At 40.3% G+C, this 24,381-nt stretch overlaps 1 protein-coding gene across 1 annotated transcript in view; it reads right to left on the bottom strand.

The window, feature by feature from the left end:
- Nucleotides 1-24,381, bottom strand: part of LRP2 (LDL receptor related protein 2) — a 213,557-nt gene that overhangs the window by 43,565 nt on the left and 145,611 nt on the right. The window contains exons 47-59 of the mRNA XM_070423495.1: nucleotides 21,776-21,907; nucleotides 19,861-20,062; nucleotides 14,938-15,233; nucleotides 13,524-14,040; nucleotides 12,208-12,360; nucleotides 11,325-11,495; nucleotides 8,177-8,400; nucleotides 6,415-6,592; nucleotides 5,217-5,413; nucleotides 4,010-4,255; nucleotides 3,171-3,299; nucleotides 1,375-1,494; nucleotides 55-171 (exon numbers count right to left, since the gene is read on the bottom strand). Of these exons, the coding sequence (XP_070279596.1) occupies nucleotides 55-171; nucleotides 1,375-1,494; nucleotides 3,171-3,299; nucleotides 4,010-4,255; nucleotides 5,217-5,413; nucleotides 6,415-6,592; nucleotides 8,177-8,400; nucleotides 11,325-11,495; nucleotides 12,208-12,360; nucleotides 13,524-14,040; nucleotides 14,938-15,233; nucleotides 19,861-20,062; nucleotides 21,776-21,907 (2,682 nt within the window). The remainder of the gene's footprint in view (nucleotides 1-54; nucleotides 172-1,374; nucleotides 1,495-3,170; nucleotides 3,300-4,009; nucleotides 4,256-5,216; nucleotides 5,414-6,414; nucleotides 6,593-8,176; nucleotides 8,401-11,324; nucleotides 11,496-12,207; nucleotides 12,361-13,523; nucleotides 14,041-14,937; nucleotides 15,234-19,860; nucleotides 20,063-21,775; nucleotides 21,908-24,381) is intronic.

The following is a 24,381-nucleotide window of genomic DNA, read 5'->3' as shown; positions in this document are numbered from 1 at the left end:
CTGACTTTAGTACAACATTCTACAGAAGGCCTCCCAGAGAACTGTGACAGTTACCACAGTCCCGCTCATCCGAGTTGTCTCCACAGTCATTGTTAAAGTCACATATCCAGCGAGAGGGAATGCATCTCTGATCGTCACACCGAAACTCACTCTCTGAGCACTCCCGAGGGACTGAAAAGGAAAACCACATGGCCATCAGTGGGTACCAGGAATCACTCAGCACAGGTTGGTGAGAAGGCCTAAGAGCCCTAGGTGGCCAAAGCTCTCTGGGGTCTCAAGTCACAGAGGTCTGCTTGGACAGACTGTCCATCCTCCAAAAATAGACTTCCCACCCCAATGTTAACTCAGTAAGAGGTGATTTAATCTAAAGATAAATTTTTATTTCATGAGACTCTAGATCACCTCCTACAGGACTCAACATAAACTTTCTTATAAACAAGAAGATGACAATTGGATTGCCCTTTTGTATAAGAAGTTTATGGTCAATTGATATTTGTGGTGTAATCAGTATACTTATATTCTCAATTGCCTATGGCAAATAATAATCACTTCTTACTTCTACAGGGTGACTAAAGTTAGAATGTATTTCATATCAGTCAATCTGAAATTAACATATATGTATAAGTCAATGGTGTATGTTCAGGAAAGGGTCTCACTAAAACTGTCTTCAAGACACTGGGGGGTAAGGGAGGGTAGGGGTTTGTCAAGGGCGGGGGGGAAAAAGGACACTTATGTAATACCCTTTGTAATACTTTAAGCGAAAAATAAAAAAAAATTAAAAAAAAATAAAATAAAATAAAACTGTCTTCAAAACACATCTAACTATTCTATCTAGTTTGGTGTGATCCAGATGTTTGGTTTCCTTACCTTATCCTTCCTGTCTAATTTCTTATAGTCAGCACCTTCACTGGGAGAGAGAAATCAAAACCTAACCTCTTATTTAACCATTAGACCTAACATAGTCACTATTCCAGGTAGGATGACCATCTAAAATACAAGTTCCCTTTCCTCTGCTATTAAGGCCATTTGGGAGCAAGATCTTTCTTATTGTATTTCTCTTGGTCCTGATTTATTTCTATTCTATTTATCATATTATATTTGCCCTTTATTGTAAGTCACCTCAAGTTCTTTTTGGAAAAAAGTTGGGTGTAAATAAATTCAACAAACAAAAGATATATTCAGATAAACATCCTCATCCCAAAGTTTGATTATAGGCATCTCAGGAGATGCTTATGTCCTTAGTTAAAGACAAAGTAGAAATGTACCAGTTAGCAGAAGGAAAGGACCAATGGCATAGACAGTTGAATTGTGGACAAAAAAGCAGACATCACAGCTCTGGTGGCACATACAGATGATAGAACCCTGAACACTCACCACAGTTTTCCTCATCTGAGTGATCCCCACAGTCATCATGCCCATCACATTTCCAGCGAAGAGGGATGCATAGGTGATTATTACAGCGGAAAAACCCCACAGGTTTGCACGTCATCTCCTCTGCAAAGCACAGTCATTGCAAAGACTTCAGAAGCCAATGGTCAAGAAATGCCAAAGGAGTGATGGCTTTCTTATGAGAATTTGCTACCATATTCTCAAAGCTCCCAGAGGGAGGAATGCCAGCAACACTCACTGTCAATAATCCTCTTTTGGCTGAACCTATCCTGCCACTTGAAACTCAAAAGAGAAACATCCGTTCTCTTTTGTAGAAACAGTTCAGTTGTTTCTTTCAGTTCCTTTCAAGGTGCACCAATTCGTGCACTGGGCCCCTAGTTTCTTAATAATGCCTTCCCTAATTACTAGTATAGCATCCTTTGGGGTGAGATTTGAATTGGTATCTGGCTTGTAATTTGCAATGGAGGCCTACACTGGAAGAGTAAGTGGTGCCACCAGCTAACAGAACATTTCTATCACATTGTCTTCACTTGATTAGATTCAGTTTTATTAAAATAACCCATTCTCTTCCTAACTGTTCTTCCAACTAATCTAACACACTCATAGTCATTTTGGTTTCAAGTTAGAATATATGCCTAATCTTCACAAATTCCATTAATTCATTTTGGCTTTAGCCCATAAGTTATTTCTTATTGCCAGGGTGACTACAGCTGAACAATAGATGATATTGAAAGTCAGAGAGATATTCAGAATATAAAAATCTCCAAATAAGAAACACTGACTTTGAAATACCCTTTTACGTGTAGATGCTAAATCTTTTCTCTAGACTCATCAATTTCAACCAATCTAAAAGAGCAGATAAACAATTTAAACTTATCAAGTATAAATAAGGATTCAATTTAGGAAAAGTTTTACAAGTTCCTAATCTATATATAAAAAACCCTAATATGCAAATAAACTGAATGGCAGAACCAAACTGGTCGCTATGACATGCGCTGACCACCAGGGGGTGCACGCACAACATGGTGGGCATCTGTTGCAGTCGGATGGTGGAGCAGGTGGGGGGGGGGGGGGGCCACCAGACAAAGGCGGGGCGCCTATCACTGTCATCGGAGCAAGCCTCTGGTGGTTACTGAAAATTCTTAGCTCCCGCACAAGATGGTCCAATCAGGTGCTTGAACTTGCTGCCAGAGCCAGCCCTGATCTCCCCTCAGGGCTTCTCCACCTCCCCCTGCTCCTGAGGAGCAATCGGGGCAGCCACTGCTGCTAGCACCCACTGACAGTGCCAGCCCCAATTGCTCCATGCTATCAGTGGGTGTGAGTGGAGCTGGCGCCATCAGTGCAAGGGAGCGGTGGTGGCAGGAGCAGGGCTGCCTGCAGACAGGGGACCAGGGGCCACCGCAGGGGGAGTGCCGAGCGAGGGCACAGAGGATGGGCCAAGACCTGCCCCTGTGCCCACCACAGCCTCACGGCCCATAGTTCCTTTCAAGGTGCATGAATTTGTGCACTGGGCCCCTAGTTTCTTAATAATGCCTTCCCTAATTACTAGTATAGCAACCTTTAGGGTGAGATTTCATTCAAGATGCTGTAAATTAAACTTCCCAAATAACCCTGTAAAATGCTACAAAAATGTAACATGTTATTAGAAGAATCAATAGATAGTCTTTTTCCAGGTGTAAACAAAGGCAAGATTACATGGGAAGTCCACTCTCATCTTCTGATAATAGCACTGGACACTTACATTTTCTTGTCCCTCCCCACTTCCCTGCAGCCCCTCCTACCACAGCCTTGCTCATCGCTGTTGTCCCTGCAGTCATCGACACCATTGCACACAGCCAACTTTGGGATACAGCGGTAGTTTGTTTTACAGCTGAATTCTGTATGGTTGTCACAGCGATAGGCAGGGCCCACTGAAAAGAGGAAGAAGCAATGTCAAAACTGAAGTCTCCTCCGGAAAATGGCACCAAAAAATACCTTCCACTGTCACATTTAGGAAATGGTGCTGATGAGTATCAACATCAACTAAATAGCCTCTGGCAACATGTGTCTGTTTTAGGTGTGAACTGTTCACCAAGGAAGGAAGTTTTCTCTTACTATTACTCATTTGCGTTTTCTTTGTGGGAAGAAAAAGGGCTGGGTTTGAAATTTAAAAACTGGGGTTGAGCCCTAGCTGGTTTGGCTCAGTGGATAGAGCCAAATAAAACTGGGTTTGAAGTGTCAGCTCTGCCACGAAATAAAAAAATGACCATCCATTAAATGTGAACCTCAGTTTCCTCATCTGTAAAATGGCAATTAGTAACACCCACATTCCTGACCTCAGATATTTCTCAGAGGCTCAAATGAGAAAGTACTAGATATACAAAATGTAAGTTCTCGTTATCATAATCTGAACAGATAGACATTCAATGTACTAAGAGGAGAAATCACCGCATTCAGAAACAGGAGTCTGGCTCAACCTGCAGGCCACAGGTGGTCTTGCCGTGCCAGAGTGAGCAGAGAAAGCCAAGAAGGGTGTCCCACAGGGGTGAAACAGGAGGCTCAACATCTTCTCTCAATCCACACAGAGGTTCTCCTTGTTTTGTGGCCCTGGTCAGGCCATGCCCCTCCTATAGGCACTTACTGCATTCATGGACGGGCTCATCCGAGTAGTCTCCACAATCATTGTCTACATCACACTTCCAGGTCTGAGGGATGCAGTGGCCATTGGCACACTTGAAATAACCAGAAGGACAGGTCCTGCTGGCACAGTGGGAACTGTCTTCATCTGAGTCATCCCCGCAGTCATTCACTGAGTCACACTGCCAGGCTTCTGGGATGCAACGTTTGTTGGCACACTGCCATTCATTGGACTCACACTTGTGGTGCTCTGCAGGCAAGAGCATTTGGTTATCAGCTTGGAAGGTGTCAGGAATAGAAGCTACTATTTTACACTGATAGATCCTGGAGAACTCAATCATAATTTATTTTTAGAGGAATTATGTCCTCATGCACTTACTACCAACAGTACTACTACATGGGCAATTGACTATACCATCTCTTAAACTATTAAATATCTTTTTCTGAAATGCAGAATTAGGGGATAAGGACTGAATCACTGATGGCCTACTAACTTCATCTTCCCAAGTCCCTATTGCCCTAATGGACAATGTTTTTCAAAGTTAGTGTTTAAAAAAACATACAAAAACTTTGTGTTTGTTGCTGTTGTTATGTTGTTATTAGATTGAAGGGTTTTTTTTAGGTGTTTTTTACTTTTTAAAAATGGAAACATAAATAAACATTACAACTGAGAGTCCTGATTAATATGGGGGTAGGAAACCCTCATTTCCCCCAGTGTTAGCTGTCGAAGAGGATTCTATGTATAGCATATGGTAAAGAAACACCAATACAGTCAACTAACTATCTACCTCAATCATTTGCCTTGTAAAGACCTTAGGTATTCTAAAAAAAAAAAAAAAAAAAAAAAAAAATCCTTTATAAAAATAGATATAGGGTGGAGTTTTCTCTTAGGACATTGGACTGGATTTTAAAAGGTTTATGACATTGCCTGGCCAGGCATGGCTCAGTGGTTGAGCGTTCACCAGTCAAGGGCACATACACAGGTTGCAGGCTCAATCCCCAGAGTGGGGCATGCAGGAGGCAGCCAATCAATGATTCTCTCCCATCACTGATGTTTCTATCTCTATCTCCCTCTACCTTCCTCGATATAATCAATAAAAATACATTTAAAGAATAAAAAGGTTTACGACATTCAGAAAATCCCCACAGAATCATTTGCACACAATGAACTATAGAAATGAGCAAAGAAGGCATAAAGCAATTGAACATACCACAGAGAACGAGGTCTTCATCAGATCCATCGGGGCAGTTTTGGTGAGTGTCACACAGGAAGTACGGGCTGGTGCAGTTGCCATCCCTGCACTGGAACTGTCCTAGCTGGCAGTAGCGCTGTGGGCAAGTGGGGGGTTCATCGGAACCATCCAAGCAGTCTTTCTGTCCGTCACATTTCCACCAGATAGGAATACACCTGCACGAAGAAAATATACCACTTCTCTTAGCAAAGCCACTGGAGCAGTGGGTAGAGGAGTTTGCAATGGTTATCTGGAGAGAAGAGGCAAAACTGAATTCCAAGTAATGATATGCATGAGTTCTCTCATGCCCTGAGAAGAGAATCAGTTAAGTCTTGGTTACTGTGGTATATTTTCAGAGAAAACATAATTAGATGAGATAGAACAGGTTTGTTAAGATTCAGATACATGCTGGAAAAATGCTTTGAGTATGATGATTAAATTCTGCCACAACAAACAGTGCAGTATGCATTTGGAGCTGTGGTTCTGGTCTCAGGGATGGTCTGGAATTGTCTGCCTGGCAATATAAAAGACATTGGATATTGGCTGGGAAGTTGAAGGTCACTCACATTTGTTGAGCGCCTAAGTCATGATAGGTGTATGCTAGACTCTTAATCTAAGACATCTTATTTAATCATCAAAATAATCTGCCATTGAATCTTAGATGCTATGATTTGCATTAACACGTGTCCTCATCCCACTCTCTGACTCAGTCCCAAGTCATCAATGGCCTGTGGCCATTGTTAGGAAAATAATCTGTGGCCACGTTTCACAGCAAACACATGATCAAAAGTGAATTTGCATTTATAACCCTGGATCCTCTGGCAGAGTTAGCAATAAAGCTAGGCCAGTGAACATGAAAAAGACAAGAGAACTTCTATCACTCTTGAGGACTATTTTTCAGTATACACCTATCTAGTATATGTTGGCCCTGACACTTAGGACAATTTATTAGAAAAAAAACAAAATAATAACATTGTTTGCTTCCTTTCCACAGATATAAAAACTTGTACTGGTTAATAAGTTCCTTCCATTCATGGAAGAAATTATCTGAAATTATAGACTGTGGTGAGGCTAATGAACCACATTAATTAGCCAAAATCTTGATTCATTTGAAAATTCCCATCCCCTGGAGCCTTAAAGTTCAATGTGTATCCAAGGGATGGAGAGACAGCCTTACTTCTCATTGTTAGCACAGAGGAACTGGGTGCTAGAGCACATGGGCAAGCAGTGTGTGCTGTCAACCAGCTGGATGGTCTTGAAGTCATCTGGACACTCGCAGGTGAATCCATTCCCTCCTGCTTGGATGAGGCAGAGATGAGAACAGCCACCATTGTTGGTACCACAGGGATTATTCACTAGTGAAAGAAGAAAGAAAATATATATGTTCATTCACTGAGAGAGGCTATCAAGCACAAATGAGCTGATTACCCACTTCATCAAACTCATCACCTCTCAGTAAGAAAAATCATTATCCTAGTTTCATGCTTTTTCCACAAGTTCGTAAATAGGACAGATGAGAGAGCAACACAAGCAACACTGTGTTTTGAGAAAACTGATTTATATGCTACCAGAAGTGAGATATACCCACTGGTATTTTGGGGTAGTCCTTGGAGAGTAGGTAGGGAACTTAGCTTACATTCATATATCCAGAACCTAAGTTTTAAAGTTTTAATTTCCAGCAGATGCTATATTCTCTCATTCTAAGGATACAGGCAACAGAATTATGGCCAAGGATGAGGTGAATTTGATAAACTGAGCGGAATCTTTACTAATTTTCTGGGCTGCCACTTGGAAATAAAGACTAATTTGAAAAAAAATAATAGAAGAATGTTAACTTCTAGAAAGAAATATTGAATATCTTTATTTTTCCAATTCTTTTTCTTATTTCCAAGTTTATCATATGTTTTAGCAAAACACAACAACCATGCAGGCTCATAAAATCCATTATACCCTCAAAATATACTTTTGCTAGACTATCTGTGAATCATATAATGACTTTAATTGCATGAAGGGGAAAATAAGTTCACAAATAAATAAAAACAAGTTCCCTAACTTATGATACACTGAAATGTGTTGTTCTTGACGTTTTGACCTTCCAGAAGACAAGCAAAACATACATTAAATACAGAACACACAAATGTCATATGCAAATTGACATTTAATATATGATGTTTTATAATTCTAAATTTCTTTTAAGCATTTCTTTTAGACCAATCATTCCAATAGATCAATCTTAGTATTAAGGAATTATTGTTATAACTACATCTATATAATTATAATACATCTCTTAGGTATTAGAATTTATTGTGTTTATATAGGAAATGTTCTTATTTTTCAAAAGTGCTTCCTTAAGTATTTTAGACTGAAATGTCATGATATTTTTAATTCACTTTAAAATACTTCAGTACTCTAACCAAAATTGATAAAATAAATATGACAATATAAAAACTGTTAATTCTCACCATACACAAAAACCCAGATTGATTTTTAGGAATAGAGCCACTGTTAAGAAAAAGAGTTATAAGCAGCCTTTTCAGGAGGGGAATAAACTCTAAAGATATTCCATACCCTCAGCTTTCAACATATGTTCTGTAGAAAAAGATTAACAAGTAACACCATTCCCTTTATAAATCATGAGGTTTATCTATAATAATAAAAGAGTAATATGCTAATTAGACCAGATGTCTTCCGGTCATCCTTCCTGACGAAGCTGGGTCCAGAGGGCAGCCAGCCCAGGTCCTGGGTGCCTGCGGGTGGCCGGAGGAGGGAAGCAGCTTGGGTCCCTGGTGCTGGAGGGAAGCCAGTACTGGCAGCCGGGGGATGGAAGGCCTACTCTTGCACGAATTTTCGTGCATCGGGCCTCTAGTGATGAAGTAAACAAGAATGTCATGCACAAGAACCTAAAGCAGCTGTGTCAAACTTCTGGATCATCTACTCACCGATTGGCTGCCTGTATGGATGATATACATGGATGTCATATGGTCTATGTGTTGTGTTCACCAGCATCATTCTATCTGATCCATCATACTTGTTTCCCTTTTCAACTGTCTTTGTATTCCAATCTGTCCAATAAATAGTGTCTTCAAAAATGGTAATAGCAAAAGGGTGAGACAGGGTTCCATCATACACGGTGTGTCGATTTTGGCCCTCCAAATCAGAGTACCTGGGGCATCAAAAGAAAGTCACTCAAAAGAGTCCGTTGGTGTGGCTCATTAGTTGAGCATGGGCCTATGAACCAGAAGGTCACGGTTTTATTTAATAAATAAAGGATATTTTGACTGAACTAAAGATGTAAAAGTTGAAAAGGCAATGCCTTAAAAATAGGAATAGCCAGAAAAATTTAAATAATCACAAACTCCTAACCACAGCTGTTTTCCTACACATACAGCTAGTTCAGCTATTGTATGTTCTCCATTAAGCATCCTTTTGATATCCTGGGATGAAAACCGGTTTTGTTTCCTAAGTTATTGGAAGAAATCAGAGGATAACAATACAGAGCTGGAATTCTGCCTTCTCGTGAATATTTTGGGGAGAAGGTGTTCTAGGAGACAGCTAGGTTCTCAGTATAACCTGAGCGGCATATACTAGCTGAATTAAATTATAGGCCTGCAGGTTTGACTATGCATATACTTGCAGCATATTTATTATTATTAATCATCCCCTGGGCACTATTAATGAATACTTTTCCAGGTAAATAAACCTCCAAAGGAGGTTCTCTGATTTCAAGATGTCACAAGAGCATCCACAGCCAAATATCTAGATCCTCCTAGTTCCATCTCATTCATTTCTCTGAGTCTGTCAGAATAATTTTTTAACATATTCTTATTGATTTCAGAAAGGAAAGGAGGGAGAGAGAGATAGAAACATCAATGATGAGAGAGAATAATCGATTGGCTGCCTCCTGCACGCCCCCTGCTGGAGATAAAGCCTGTAACGTGGGCATGTGCCCTTGACTAGAATTGAACCTGGGACCCTTCAGTCCGAAGACACTCTATCCACTGAGCCAAACCAGCTAGGGCAAGTCTGTCAGAATATTGATATTTTAAGTATTTTTAAATTTTGGAGCTAACTCTAAGAACTCAAACAGGAGATGAAATGAGCTAGCAACTAAGAAACTTGATAATGTTAGCCATGTGATGTCAGAAATATTTTCCAAAACACCATGATTGATGGTAACTTATAAAAAAAGTTGAAGACCTCCTTAGCTTCTATTAATAAGACTGTAGATAAAGAGCCAGAACTTAATCACTATCTGTGGGCAAAGGATCTGAATAGACACTTCTCCAAAGGGGATGTGATAGCACATCCCAACATGTACAAGAATGGATTGTATGTTCCATAAAAATGTGTTTACTTATGTAGTCCATGAAATGTACTTCTCAACACAGGCATTGCTACCCCTCCAAGAGTTGATCAAGTCAAAATGGCTACATGAATATTAAAGAGTCATTCATTCCCAGATCACAGTGCCTGATATTAAGATTGGACTTTTAAGCAGTAACCTACTGCCTCAATTTTAGAATCCAGCTACACAAATTTTATTAAAAAAGGGAGCAGAATATTAAGTAGCTAAAAAATTCCTTTATGCCTTTAATGCTCCTTAAAATACTATGTGTACACTGTCTATTTCAAGTTAAACCTCCAAACATTCAAGACCAAAAATAATCTACAAGTCCTAAAGGACTAAGAATAACCTACAAGTCCTTTCCTACTGACCCTAAACATATCTTAAAACTAAAATCATTACGGTAATTCCACTGAGCTCAAAACAGGTGTTAGAGAGAAGCAGAGGCTGGTGGCATAGCCTAACAAAACAATTCAGTGTCCTCTGCTTTCCAGGATAGGAGTGCCAAAGAGTCTTCATCTCATGTGCCAACAGGGGAGAATTGTAGGGAAATGTCCCAATTAACTATGATTAACTATGTCTGCCATGAGCACAGGATAGAGCACTAGAATGTGTGCCACGTATTCTTCTCTTCTTAATGGCATGTTCCCAAGAGAACGTGGAATGGGAGAACTTCAAACATTTCTACACTGACTTTGGCAGTAAAATAAATTGAAAAGAATGACAAAATCTTTAAAGGCCTTTTAAAATAATTCTATTGAGTTAATGACAATTCCATGAATGTAACAGGCTATTGAATGTATCTGGGTACCTGTTCATAAATGTTTACCCAGAAGACATTACTACAGTCCACCTAGAACAGTGATGGCGGACCTAATGACACGCGTGTCAGAGGTGACACGTGAACTCATTTTTTTGGTTGATTTTTCTTTGTTAAATGGCATTTAAATATATAAAATAAATATCAAAAATATAAGTCTTTGTTTTACTATGGTTGCAAATATCAAAAAATTTCTATATGTGACACGGCACCAGAATTAAGTTAGGGTTTTTCAACATGCTGACACACCGAGCTCAAAAGGTTAGCCATCACTGACCTAGAACATAACTAACAATGCCCCAAAATAAACATGTACTGGTTGGTTAAGAAAGGATATTACCCTTTTTACCACAAGTATTTTTCATTGAACAGTATAATATTTAACACTTTTTAATTGCTTTTACTAGAATGATTTGAATGCATTATCATATTGAATAAACGTTAACAAATTCTAAGGCTATATAAAACACATCAATTTACTTATCAATGAATGCATTAAAGTTACATTAGGGAAAATCTTTTTACCACTTTGTTCTTTTTTCACATGCTAAAATGTATTTATTAATCGTGTATTTGGGAGGAAAGAGCAAAATAAAGGGATAAGGAATTAGGATAGATTGAGCACTAAGCTATCATAGAGGAGAGATTACTAGCTCTGCTTTTTTAGATGTGAAAACAAAAAGAAAACAAAAAAAAAGAAAGCACCAGGACAAAAACCTGATCTGTATGACTTCAAAATTCACTCTCCTTCTATTGTATCATACCACAGAGCTCAGTGAATTGCCTATGGGCAGTTTTAGATAGAAGTGACCTCAGAGTGACCTCCAATTCACAGGCCAATTAGAAGCTGCCTGGCAACACATGTCCTGGTGTTTGGCATAAACAGTTACCCAGTTTGCTTTATTCTTTTCTGTATACGTACTCAATGTAACCCAGGTGAGCATCTGCCCAATAGAGTCGATCATTGGTGTAATCAATGGTGAGGCCATTGGGCCACGCTATCTTGGTAGAGATAATCACAGATTTATTGACTCCATCCATGCCTACTCTCCCAATGTATGCCCTGCGGGTCCAGTCTCCCCAGTAGATATACCTGTTGGAGCAAACACAAAGGGTCAGTTCCTGAAGCCAAAAGAAGTCAACAGCCAAAAGACATGGCTCTTTTCCAATTAGATAAAGTTTACATTCTAAAAAAACCTATCAGGAAGAAAAGAGAACTAATAGAAAATAATCTAAAGGGGGAAGATATACAGATAATGCTCAAGAATGAACATGATTAGATAGAAGTGACCTCAGAGTGCTCGACTCTATTGGGCAGATGCTCACCTGGGTTACATTGAGTACGTATACAGAAAAGAATAAAGCAAACTGGGTAACTGTTTATGCCAAACACCAGGACATGTGTTGCCAGGCAGCTTCTAATTGGCCTGTGAATTGGAGGTCACTCTGAGGTCACTTCTATCTAATCATGTTCATTCTTGATCATTATTAACTGGGGATTTCATGAACATGATTAACTGGGGATTTCAGTGAACTTGGAAGGGAAATGCCAGTAAAGGTGGGTTATTTTTTTTTTCACTTTTTTTTTTTTCATGCAACCAAAATATGTGACTTGAAAAGTGAAATAATGAGTCATGACAATGAAAACGGAAAAGCTCATGAATATTATTTGAATAAGCCATGCTACTAAACCATTTACCAGGTAGAAAAAGCAGGAGACAAATCCCAGCAAGATATTGGCCTTGAGATAACAGAGGCAGAATAAGGGCATGAAAGAAGAGCCCAAGATTACAGGGAGACAATACCCATATTGAGGGTGAAGGACAATTCCTCTGGGATTATCAAAGCAGAAGGTGTTGTTGGCATCCAAACAGTGTTCGACCAGCCTGCGGTGGTATCGACCATCAAGGTCGGAGACAGAGAGGCACTTCAGATAGGCATCCACCCAGTAAAGTTTTCTGAAATGAAGAGCCTGGAGTTACTCATGCAGACATTTTATTTGTGAAACAGTACAGTTAACCACCCAACTTCCTATCCAAACTACCCTGGAATCACACATACAATTACTAGGAGGCACTTTTCCCCAGGCAAACAAGGGCAAAGAGGAAAAGTTGACCTTCCTACAATGGGGTAATGAAAGATGAAATATGTGCTACAATTCCCCCTTTAAGATGATGTCACATAGGAAATTCTGGAGCCACACCTCACACAGGATTCTGGCTTTACTTTCTTAATACTTAGTTCTATTCCTGCAAATCATTAATTGCTCTGCTTTTTTTACACCTGGTAGGGCCATAAAATACACATATTCACAGTCAATATTTTATTAATTATTCAGCAGGCACTTATTGAGCACCTATGGCAGGCCAGCTACTACTTAGGTAGAACTAGGGAGCAAACTCCCTCATCCCGATTTTAGGATCTTTACCCTTAAGGTTGTCAAATAGAGAAGTGGAAGAGTCCTCTGTAGGACTGGGCTGATGGTGTGGCATAACATTAGCAGATATGGTCCTGCTCCAATCTTAACCACAAAGCCAACTACTTTACGCTGCCGAGTATCTGACAGATTCAACATTCAACAGAGGTGTCAGGAAGTGTTGTTGACTCTATAAAGTTTAATTAAAATATCCCTAGCTTACCTTAAAGACCCTCAGTTTCTAGGACTATCTCAAAACAAAAGTTTCAGGTTAGCCTTCTGCTATTTTGTAATCAGCCCAGGCTGGGAATGACTAGTGCGATAAGACAGACTGTGAACTCAGGATAGCAGGGCTGCTCAGTACCCCCAGGGCCTGGTCCACTCCACAGTGACTGAAATTGCCAGTGAGTGCATGAATCATCCTTTAACATCATCTCTAGTTAACTGAGTGGCCAGGAATAACATTTGTGATACCCCTCCCCAAAAAATGATAGCATACATTTTTAAAGTCACTAGATTTTAGGTTCTGTGGTATCCCATTTAAGTATTAGGTACACAACGGAATTAAAATACGCAAAGGCATTAAATGTATCCACATATTAACCAAGTTGAAAAAGATCAACTCCCTGTTAAAAAGAAAACATATGTTAGAAATGTTTAAAAAAAAATTCTTTTTAACTTTTAAAAAAACTCCTGTTTTCTTACCTGGCAACCCAATCTACAGCCAGGCTTTCTACACCTGGTAGTTTGTGCTTCGTGATTGTCTCCCTGTTTGTCTTATTCAGAAACATTCTCTCGATGATGTTTTTCTCTATATCAACCCAGTATAATCTCTTTTCTACTCGGTCAAAATCCAACGCCACAGCATTGCCCAGTCCTTGCAAGATGAGGGAGTAAAAGGAGCCATCTATAGTTAGGTTTCTCAAATAATAACGGTTGCTGAATATGAGATAGGGCTCGATGTTACTGTTTTGCCGACAGCTCTTTCCATCTGGTTCTCGGATGTAGCCTGGGGCACACTTACAGATGTAAGAGCCCATTGTGTTCTCACACTTCTGGCTACAAACAAAGGGTGTCTCCTTGCATTCATCAATATCACCACAAGTCCGCTTGTCAGACATAAGCTTGTAACCAGGACGACAAGAACAATAGAAACTGGTTAAGGTGTCTGTGCAGTTATGGTCGCAGACACTGAGTGTAGGGTCATTGCATTCATTAATGCCTGGAGATAAAACAAAGTTATTAGAGAACATAAAATGTCAACAGTGGATTCACCATAATGGCCCAAAGTCAACATTTCCACTCTGAAGCACCAATTCTTAATCATGCTAAACGTAGACAGACAATACGGGATTTCTCAAGGCCATAGATTAGTTTTTTCAATTTCCTCTCCAACTTAATCACTTTACCAATGATTCTAACAACTAATACAACTAACAAGCTTAAGTTTGACTTTGAATCCTATACCGATGTGTAGCATCTTCCATTTCAGTGATGCGGCTACTCATGCCATGGCCAATTTCAGGCCACTGGTATGACAGCACTACAGGTATCTGGGAAGAGATGCACACATTTGGCTCTCATGGATGAGCCACCCAGCACTCCACTGGGTGGGCCTTTGGCCTGTGACACATGGCCAAACTAACGAAACTATCTACACAGGGAGGAGAGTGTGTTCTTATTAATCTTATATTTTATAAATTCTAAAGTAGTTGACTTGTGGGGGTTGGAGTGAGGGGGAGGTTAAAACTCTCTCCTTCAATCACCTGAGGATGAAGATGAAGAACAGGCTAAGAAATCCCAGCAGAGGGGCAAGCTCAGGTAGCAGGTCATTCCAAGGATTCAAAGAGAATCAATGCTGTTAGCTACTGATGGTCTGACTGTGCTCATCTTCTGTTCTCTGTAATGAACTGCCTAACTGACAAATAAGTCCAGAAACATTTGTGCACTAACCTTATGTACTGAGTAATCCTTCCCTTTGATAGACAAGAAATAGTAATTTTCTGGTAATTTTCTACTTAGAGAACAGACTGGAAAGTCCTGATAAGTCATAAAGGGTTGAGAATCTATATTCAGTCTCTCCATTTTCCTTTTCCCAAATCTTCTGTTATATACTCACCACATCCTTTCTCATCACTGTTGTCTAAACAGTCATCTAGGTGGTTGCAGACTTTCATCATCTCGATGCAATTCCCATTATCACACTTGAACTGATGAGGGGGGCATGTGGTTTCAGGGACATGGCACAAGTGCTCCAGCTCGTCAGAATCATCTCTACAGTCATTAACCCCATCACAGACGTAGGTTTTATAAATGCAGAACCCATTCTGGCAGGTAAACTGATTCTGATTGCAGGTGGGGTATAAGCAGTTCCTCTCATCACTGTAGTCACCACAGTCATTGTGCCGGTCACACCTGTTAGGAGACCCAGTACAACTCTTGCAGAGGTTGACAAGTCTCAACTATTTCTTCTACCTGAACACCAGGTTGAACATTTCAATAACAATATCCCCAATGTCATTAGTCTCCCTCTACCAGAATCTTCATCCACCCACCAATCTCCAGCAATTGAAGAATATAATAGTTAGCACTCCACACAACTTCCCCAGATGCTGGTTGTTACCATTGGAAATGTGGGCCTATAGCTATTTTAAAATTGCATTCATTTTTCCCCAGTTGATAAATTAATTCAATACAACTTTTATAATTTTGGTGTTCAAAATATCCATTCATCAGATAATGAGACAGCTTATGGGCATAAGAAATATCCTGGGTAGCCATATGCCAGAAGTGCTGACACTCAAGTAGATACTCATAGGATGAGTGCTATCCTTTATAATAAAAGCCTAATATGCAAATTGACCGAATGGGTGGAACAACCGGTGGAACGACCAGTCGCTATGACATGCACTGACCACCAGGGGGCAGACACTCAACGCAGGAGCTGCCCCCAGCCCGCCAAGGCAGGTGCCAGCAGCCCACCCCCCCCCCCCCCCCCGATCGCCCCACTGGTAGCTCCACAGATCGGCCCTGATCACCAGCCAGGCCTAGGAACCCTACCCATGCATGAATTTTGTGAACCTCTAGTATATTATAAATGATGATATTATTAGATGCGTCCTCTAAGAACACATATCTTCCAATTGAAGTAATGTTTAGCAGTCGTGTTACTTCCATCTTTCATTGTAATACTCCTGCCACCTACCATGAGATGAGAATAGTAATGACTATGGGAAAGATGAAAAACTAGTAGGTTAGCATGGACTACTGTCAAAGGAAAAAAAGCATTTCATAGTTCTAGAAGCTATTTTGGGATCCAACATTCCTAGGCATCATGAAGACAATAAAATTTCCTATAACTCTGCGAGCCAGACTATTCTTTCTCCTCTACATTGTTCCAAGATCCCATGAAAGTCATAATTACTGAAGGGGGCCCTGCTAACAGTAACAAAACTCATCATAAGTATAAAAGCATCTTGAATAAGGATAGGCAAAAATAATGTTTGACAATTCATAAAAGAGCATAGGAGTTGGAAGCAGAGCATTATAAGACATTAAGGTATCAAAGATGAATGTGGTCAATTTTACAATGGATCTATGGTCAAGTCTTCTAATTAGCACTCTCATCCACAAGCCTAGGGCACTGCCGATGTGATTTATACCAAAATGTGAACATGTAACTGTAAAGAAAGCTACAATCAATGCAAGCTGGCTCAGCCCCATTTGGTCTCCTCTGAGAGCTATTTAACTCATTTCCAAATGATTTAAGATACCAATGCTTTCTTTCCTCTTGTTTAGATGCAATTCAAGAGAAAAAAGTAAGCCCCTTAGGCAAGCAAATCACCAGGTTTTTAGACACAATTGTATGTCTGTATTTCAGCGAGCTGCTCACAACTCAGTCATATCTAGGTTCTTCAGCCAACATTAGTAATGAGTCAAGAGGAAAAAAATCAATAGGAAATATGACCACTGTGCCAAATGGGGAGGTAGACATTCTGACAAGCAAGCAAAAACGTGCACGTTCACAGTGTACTTATTGGAGGCTCCTGGCACTCCAGGCAAACAAATTTGGAGCTATTTTAGACCCTATAGCTCAAGTTTCCAGACAAATAGTATCTTTTCTCTTCTACCATAGCCCTTGTCAAAAGCAACTCAGAAGGCTCAGGGGAGGAAAAAAAGAGAGGAAGGAAGAAAAGATGAATGAAATCAGTAGTCTGGCCAAACCGGTTTGGCTCAGTGGATAGAGCGTCGGCCTGCGGACTCAAGGGTCCCAGGTTCGATTCCGGTCAAGGGCATGTACCTTGGTTGCGGGCACATCCCCAGTGGGAGGTGTGCAGGAGGCAGCTGGTCGATGTTTCTCTCTCATCGATGTTTCTAACTCTCTATCCCTCTCCCTTCCTCTCTGTAAAAAATCAATAAAATATATTTTTTAAAAAAATCAGAAGTCTGGTAGGGCAGGTAAGTCAGATGCTAGTTCATAGTAATAATGAAGGCAGAGCTCAGAAAGCCCAGAAAGGAAGTGAAATAACCTAGAATAAATTAAGAACTGATATAATTCTATTCCCTAGATCCTATGCCTGGGTTTTCAGAATATATGCAAGACTGATGGTATTAAATATTAATTGGATTCGGAAGAACCAAATATCAGTACAACATAAATCTTGAGCAAATAGGGAGAAAATATAAAGATTATTCACTTCCTTGCACAAAGACAGCATCTGAAGATCACATCCATATAAGTTAAATATACACAAAGCAGATTTAAATGCAAGTTCACTAAAGAAAGGAGACAGCTCTGCCTCCTGACGTCTGCAGATTGTCAGTATTCAAACCGCCACCTCTCCACAACGCCGTATTGGCTCCACTGGGGGATGAGTCATCCCACAAGAGGACACTTTTTATTTTTTTTTATTTATTTATTTATTTTTAAATATATTTTATTGATTTTTTACAGAGAGGAAGGGAGAGAGATAGTCAGAAACATCGATGAGAGAGAAACATCGATCAGCTGCCTCCTGCACATCTCCCACCGGCGATGTGCCCGCAACCCAGGTACATGCCCTTGACCAGAATCGAACCCGGGACCCTTCAGTCCGCAGGCTGACGCTCTATCCACTGAGCCAAACCGGTTTCGGCGAGGACACTTTTTAGACAACTTTTATCTACTTCTTTAATCACTACCATTTTTAGTCATAATGTCAAGTCCCTGCTCCTTTCATAACCTTCACAGGATGACTTAATCTTCTCCGCCTTCCTCAGCACCACCATCGTCAGCACATGGTTCTGCGCCCTGCTGTATTCCAGGGCTGCTTGCCCCTAAGCAAACAGTCCCAGGAGCTCTGCTGCTCTGACCTTGGGCAGCTTCATATGTCTTTTCTGTCTCCTCTCCTAGCAGGCTGTGAGCTGACAGATCTTGTTCTCTCAATATACATGTGCAGTATCTCTTCTTAGCTCCAGTTCCGTGTGTCTGACTGCCGAATACATATTTTCACCTCAGGAAATCCGAATACATCAAACTCACCACCCATCTTGAGCAAAGTCCCTTCTGGACTCTGCTATTTTATTTTAATGTTCTTACTATTCTCCTACTCCATCAGGACTGAAACCTGTATATCATATTTCTTCTCTATTTCCCTCACTATCTAAAAAGTTGCTAAGTGAGGATAATGAGATCTTAGGGCACTAAAAAAAAAAATAGAAACTTTTTGAATTGCTCATTTTGGAGAAAATAATGAGAAATCAAACACCATAATATTATAGGACAAGTTCCCCCAAAATGGCAGGCTGTGAGCTGAGTCTGATTGACACAGTGTTATAAATTTAAAACTTGTTTCCAGCATTGAAAAATCTGAATATTTCATATGAAAATCCAGATTTCCGACTTCTCTTAAAAAAAAAAAAAAGAGAGAGAGCATAGAATGTCTGGCTCTCCTGCCGCTCCTGCACAATGCTGAGTGCTGGAGCATGTGCTCTCGTTCACCTCACCTGTCTCTTCCAGTTGTCTCCCCTGTTGTCTACTCTGAGCCCAAGGGCCAAGCTCCATTTATCATCCTACTTGCAACTCATTTTTCTTATAGCAAAGAAGAAACTGAAGCATTTCTTACCCCCATGCCTCTATTCCAAATGGAAAATCAAGAGGGTCACCTACTTTAAGGAAAAAGTTTTCTTATATCAAGTCCACTTCATTCATATCCCAGGCCCCTGTGCAAGGTCACATGATGTCTTTCATGAGCCCTAAGCACTTGCATTTTCATGAGCCCTTTCCTTCAAAAAATACTTAAAGTTATATTTAATAATAACATTGGTATAAAGGCAGATACGTATATTAATATTATATATTAGAGGCCTGGTGCACAAAATTTATGCACTGGGGGGTGGGGGGGTGTCCCTCAGTCCAGCCTGCACCCTCTCCAATCTGGGACCCCTCGGGGGATATCCGACTGCCGGTTTAGGCCCGATCCTACAGGCAGTCCGACATCCTTCTCACAATCCGGGACTGCTGGTTCCCAACCACTCGCCTGCCTGATTACCTCTAACCACTTCTGCCTGCCAGCCTGGTCACCCCTAACTGCCATCCCCTGGAGGCCTGGCCCCCCTCAACTGCCCTCTATCCCCTTCAGGCCCGGTCACCCCCAACTTCCCTCTCCTGCCAGCCCGGTCACCCCCAACTGCCCTCTCCTGCCAGCCCAGTTGTCCCCAACTGCCCTCCCCTGCTGGCCTGATCACCCACAACTGCCCTCCCCTGCTGGCCTGATCGCCCACAACTGCCCTCCCCTGCCAGCCATCTTGTGGCGACCATCTTGTTACCACATGGGGGCAGCCATCTTGTGCATGGGCATGATGGTCAATTTGCATATTACCTCTTTATTATAAAGGATTAAAGTTCTTTCCTTGATTTAAAATGTCTCTGTTTTTCCTTCTGGTTTTAAAAGAAATCTAAACATTTTCATAGACCGCTGAAGCCACCATGCCTAATGGATAAGTCAGCTCTAGCCCCATGGATGTTTTAGGTTTCCGGGGAAATTTTTAATCCCCAATTCACCTGTAGGAGTCAGGGATACACTGTCCATCATCACAGATGAAATCGTTTCCAGAGCAAGACCCCCGGGTGCAGTTCTGCCGCTCATCATAGCCATCAGTACAGTCTGCGTCGCCATCACACACCCAAGACTGGGGAATGCACCTCCTGGATGGAGGCACGTTGTTTACACAGAGAAACTCAGAGCCTGAGCATCTGTGTCTCTCTGAAACAAAGCACACACAGATCAGAAACTACATGAGAGCTCATTCTAGCAGACAAATCCTCTCCAAACTATTATTTCTCTTATTTTATGTTAGTTAATAGTCTAAGGCAGTGGTCGGCAAACTGCGGCTCAGCAAACCACGGCTCGCGAGCCACATGCGGCTCTTTGGCCCCTTGAATGTGGCTCTTCCACAAAATACTGACTTCTGCACATGGGCCACGGAGTTTCAATCGCACTGTATGTGCGCGCCTGCACGTGGTATTTTGTGGAAGAACCACACTCAAGGGGCCAAAGAGCCGCATATGGCTTGCGAGCCACAGCTTGCCAACCACGGGTCTAAGGGGTGAAAGGAAATTAGGAGAAAAAAGGCCAACAAATCACATTGCTATGGTAATAACAGACCATAATAAAAATACCTCCAAAATTCCATTTTAATTGCTTTGGACCTTGGATTTTTTTTTTTTCAGAAGAAATAAACATAATAAAAATATCAGTTTTCCATACAATTAACATCATATTTTTCCCTTAGGGCTACAGAAAAAGACTCCCATTTTGTTAAGTGGATACCAAAACAATGCCTTACATTTGGTAACACTTTTATTTTACAAAGCGTAACCACACAAACACAATGTGAGATAAGCATTTTTATGTGAATTCTACAGATGAGAAAATTGAAACTCAAGATGGTTAACTAGATGGCTCAAAGCCATAGAACTTTCCAAAGGGCTAGCTGGGGCTTCAGACCTACCTAGGTCTTTTTTTCTCCAAATGTAGTGCTTTTTAAACTACATTATAGCTACCACTTGAAGTAGAATTAGAATATATAGGAGAACAAGAGTATCAGAAACCATGACCCTGTTAGGAAAGAGGTGAGGTGTAATTATATAGTCATTAATGCCTCCATATAAAAGAACAGCTGTTTTAGTTTTATTGTGGGTGAATGGGAGACAAGAGTTAGGGGGTCTTGGTGAAGGGAGTTGGGAGAAAAGCACATGTTGTAATCCATGTTTGTGCAGCTCCAAACATTTCAGTGTATGGAGTGTTTGTGGAGCTATGGACCACCAAAGTCACTGACATGAAGTTATGATCAAATGTAAACATCAGGGAGCCATTGTTCTACCATAGAAAGACACCTTAGCTAAGCGTTAGTCATGCTCTATTGCTAATGAAAAATGGTGTTCCATAGTCTGTTCAATAGCCCTTCTCCAAATAACAGCTCTAAGGCAGCTATTTTCAACTGGTGTACCATGGCACATGGTGTGCTGAAAGAATTTTAAAATACACAATACCTGGCTTTTTGGTCAGGGGCACTGACCTCTTTTCCCTTAGATTGTCAAATTTTAAAATGGCCAAATTTTTTAAAGAGCCAATACAACAATAGCCATCCAGTGTGAATGAACCAAAATTAGGCCTACTTTTTTGTCAGGTCAGTTGAATTTTAGTAGTTTAGGTATGCCATGAGATGAAAGGTTGAAAATCACTGCTCTAAGGAAATAAATTAAACTGGAGGCATCATTAATTGCTACACTGTAAAAGCTGCTATTAATTTTAAGTGTGGTAAACAGAATTCTCCTAATCTGTTCTAGAAATGTAGGACATTATGTCCCTCAGCTAAATGGAAGAGTAAGAAAATAAAATTTAAAATCACTTTTCATCTTTTAAAAGCACTTAAGTACATGATATCAAAGAATTGCACTCATTGGTTGCACTTACCACAGTGGTGTCTTTCATCCTCATCGCTCATGTCCCCACAGTCATTATCACCATCACAGATCCATTCTATTTGGATGCACCTCCCACTGTCACACTTGAACTCATCACTCAAGCATGTTGACTCAGGGTACACTACAGACAAAAATAAAAAGCACCCTCGGTGAAAAGAACAATTTGCAGTCCAGTAACCATGAAAGAAGGCTGCTATAGCATGGGCCTAGAACAGCCGTGGGCAAACTACTGCCCGCGGGCCGGATTCGGCCTGTTTGAAATGAATAAAACTAAAAAAAAAAAAAAGACCGTACCCTTTTATGTAATGATGTTTACTTTGAATTTATATTAGTTCACACAAACACTCCATCCATGCTTTTGTTCCGGCCCTCCGGTCCAGTTTAAGAACCCATTGTGGCCCTCGAGTCAAAAAGTTTGCCCACCCCTGGTCTAGAACACTGATTCAAATTCTTTAATCATATGCCCACATGTTCCTACTCAACTAACCAAGTTATCATAGACTCGTAAACCAGGAACCCCTAGGGCAAAAGAAAACTTAATTTTATTTAAAATACAGCACAGAGATAACAGTAAGAAGAAACAGGACCTTTTATAAGCTGGTAAAAAGGAGTGTAAATTGATACAGCCTTTTGAAGAGACATCTCCTTTGACACAGCAATACCACATCTAGAAAGCTAGCCTGTAAGAATCTTCCCACATTCGCGCAAAGAGGTTTCTAAAAGGATGATGAAGGGGTTCAGAACAGGCCTCTCTGAGAAGTGCTTCTTTGGCATGTGGGTTATTTTAAGCTGAAGGCAACTGAGACCCTAGGGACTCAAGTAAAAACTTTTACTTCTCCCTTAAATAACTTAAATTGGGGGGCCCTTGGCCATAATAACAGTTATCACCAGAAATAACATTTATGACCTATCCATAAGGCAGAGCAAACTTCTGATTACTGCATAAATACTCTTTTTATCATTTTCTGAATGACTTTCCTACCCTCTGAAGCTCCAAGAACCTTTCCCTCTCATCCTTAGCTTAGAATACCATATATACCTCATTTTCACTTTCTGTCTCTAAACCTCTCATGTTTGTGGGTATCTGACTCTCTCGAGTATATGGGGTTCCCATACATAGGTATGCAATTAAATCTGGCTATTTTCTGTTAATAATCTATGCCATGTAAATTTATTAGACCAGCCAAAAGAACCTATAAGGGTAGAGAAAATTTTCTTTCTCTCCCACAATATTCATTCCGGCATTATTTTTCAAAGTGAAACCAATGAAAACTACCTAAATGTCCATCAGCTAGGAAAGAGATAAAAGACACATGGAACATCCATACTTGAGAGTAATATTCAACAGTGCAAAGAAATGAGGTAGATTTATATGTGCTAACATGGTGACAAGATGTTGTTAAGCTAAAAAAAAAAAAGTAGGGCAAATTGCAGAAAAATGTATATAGTAAGATCCCATTTGTGTGTTTTTAAAAATATATATATTTTATTGATTTGTTACAGAGAGGAAGGGAGAAGGATAGAGAGTTAGAAACATCGATGAGAGAGAAACATCAATCAGCTGCCTCCTGCATGCCCCCTACTGGGGATGTGCCTGCAACCAAGGTACATGCCCTTGACCGGAATCGAACCTGGAACCCTTCAGTCCGCAGGCTGTCGCTCTATCCACTGAGCCAAACCGGTTAGGGCCCATTTGTGTTTTTATAACTATCTCTCAGGATGTATGGGTAAATGTAAGATGACACCCACCCTTAATAGTGATTATTTCTGGAGAGGAAGAGTATTGAAGAAGGGTGAAGAAATGTGAATTTTACTTTTTTTTATATATATACATATTATTATTTCTTTAAAATAACACCACTGCATGATATGAGAATGTATTCATTTAAATGTCAGGCAGTTGGTACAAACTGCTATTACTATGACTTTGGTTTCCATAGATATGGAACTCCATTATTTTATTTATGGATCCTCAAAACACTATGTGCCCTTAGTTTCCTACAAGACTTTCAGTGTTGGGAAAAAGAACTTGGCAGAGAATTTCAAATAATCACTCTCCAATTATCAGCCACAGAATTTAAACCTAAGAGAAAATATAGGAATAGAAAATCCTCTCAATTCAGCTACAAAATTATGTGAATGGTCCTAAGAAAATATCCACAAAATAAAAGTTTTATATAGAATGGTATCTACTGCTGTGGTGTTTTTTAAAACACATTTTTATTGATTTCAGAAGGAAAAGAAGAGAGAGAGAAACACCAATGATGAGAATCATTGATCAGCTACCTCCTACACACCTCCCACTGGGGGTGGAACCCACAACTTGGGCATGTGCCCTTGACAGGAATCGAACCTGGGACCCTTCAGTCCACAGGCTGATGTTCTGTCACTGAGCCAAACTGGCTACAGCTTTCAGTGATATTTATAATAGAGGAAAAATGTAAGAAATCTAAATGCTTAAAATAGAGGCGATTTACTCAGTGATAATCGGGGGAATATTATAGGGCCATTAAAAAAAAGAGTATAAAGACAACATAACAAGGGTCACAAACTTTCTCTTAACCAGCTAGTAAATACTTTAGGCTTATAGGCCGT

Source organism: Myotis yumanensis, unplaced genomic scaffold (genome assembly GCF_028538775.1).
Source record: "Myotis yumanensis isolate MYYU_CA2020_CCGP unplaced genomic scaffold, mMyoYum1.0.hap1 SCAF_8, whole genome shotgun sequence".
Taxonomy (NCBI): domain Eukaryota; kingdom Metazoa; phylum Chordata; class Mammalia; order Chiroptera; family Vespertilionidae; genus Myotis; species Myotis yumanensis.
The sequence above is the reverse complement of the archived record's forward strand: the minus strand, read 5'-3'. Positions and strand labels throughout refer to the sequence as shown.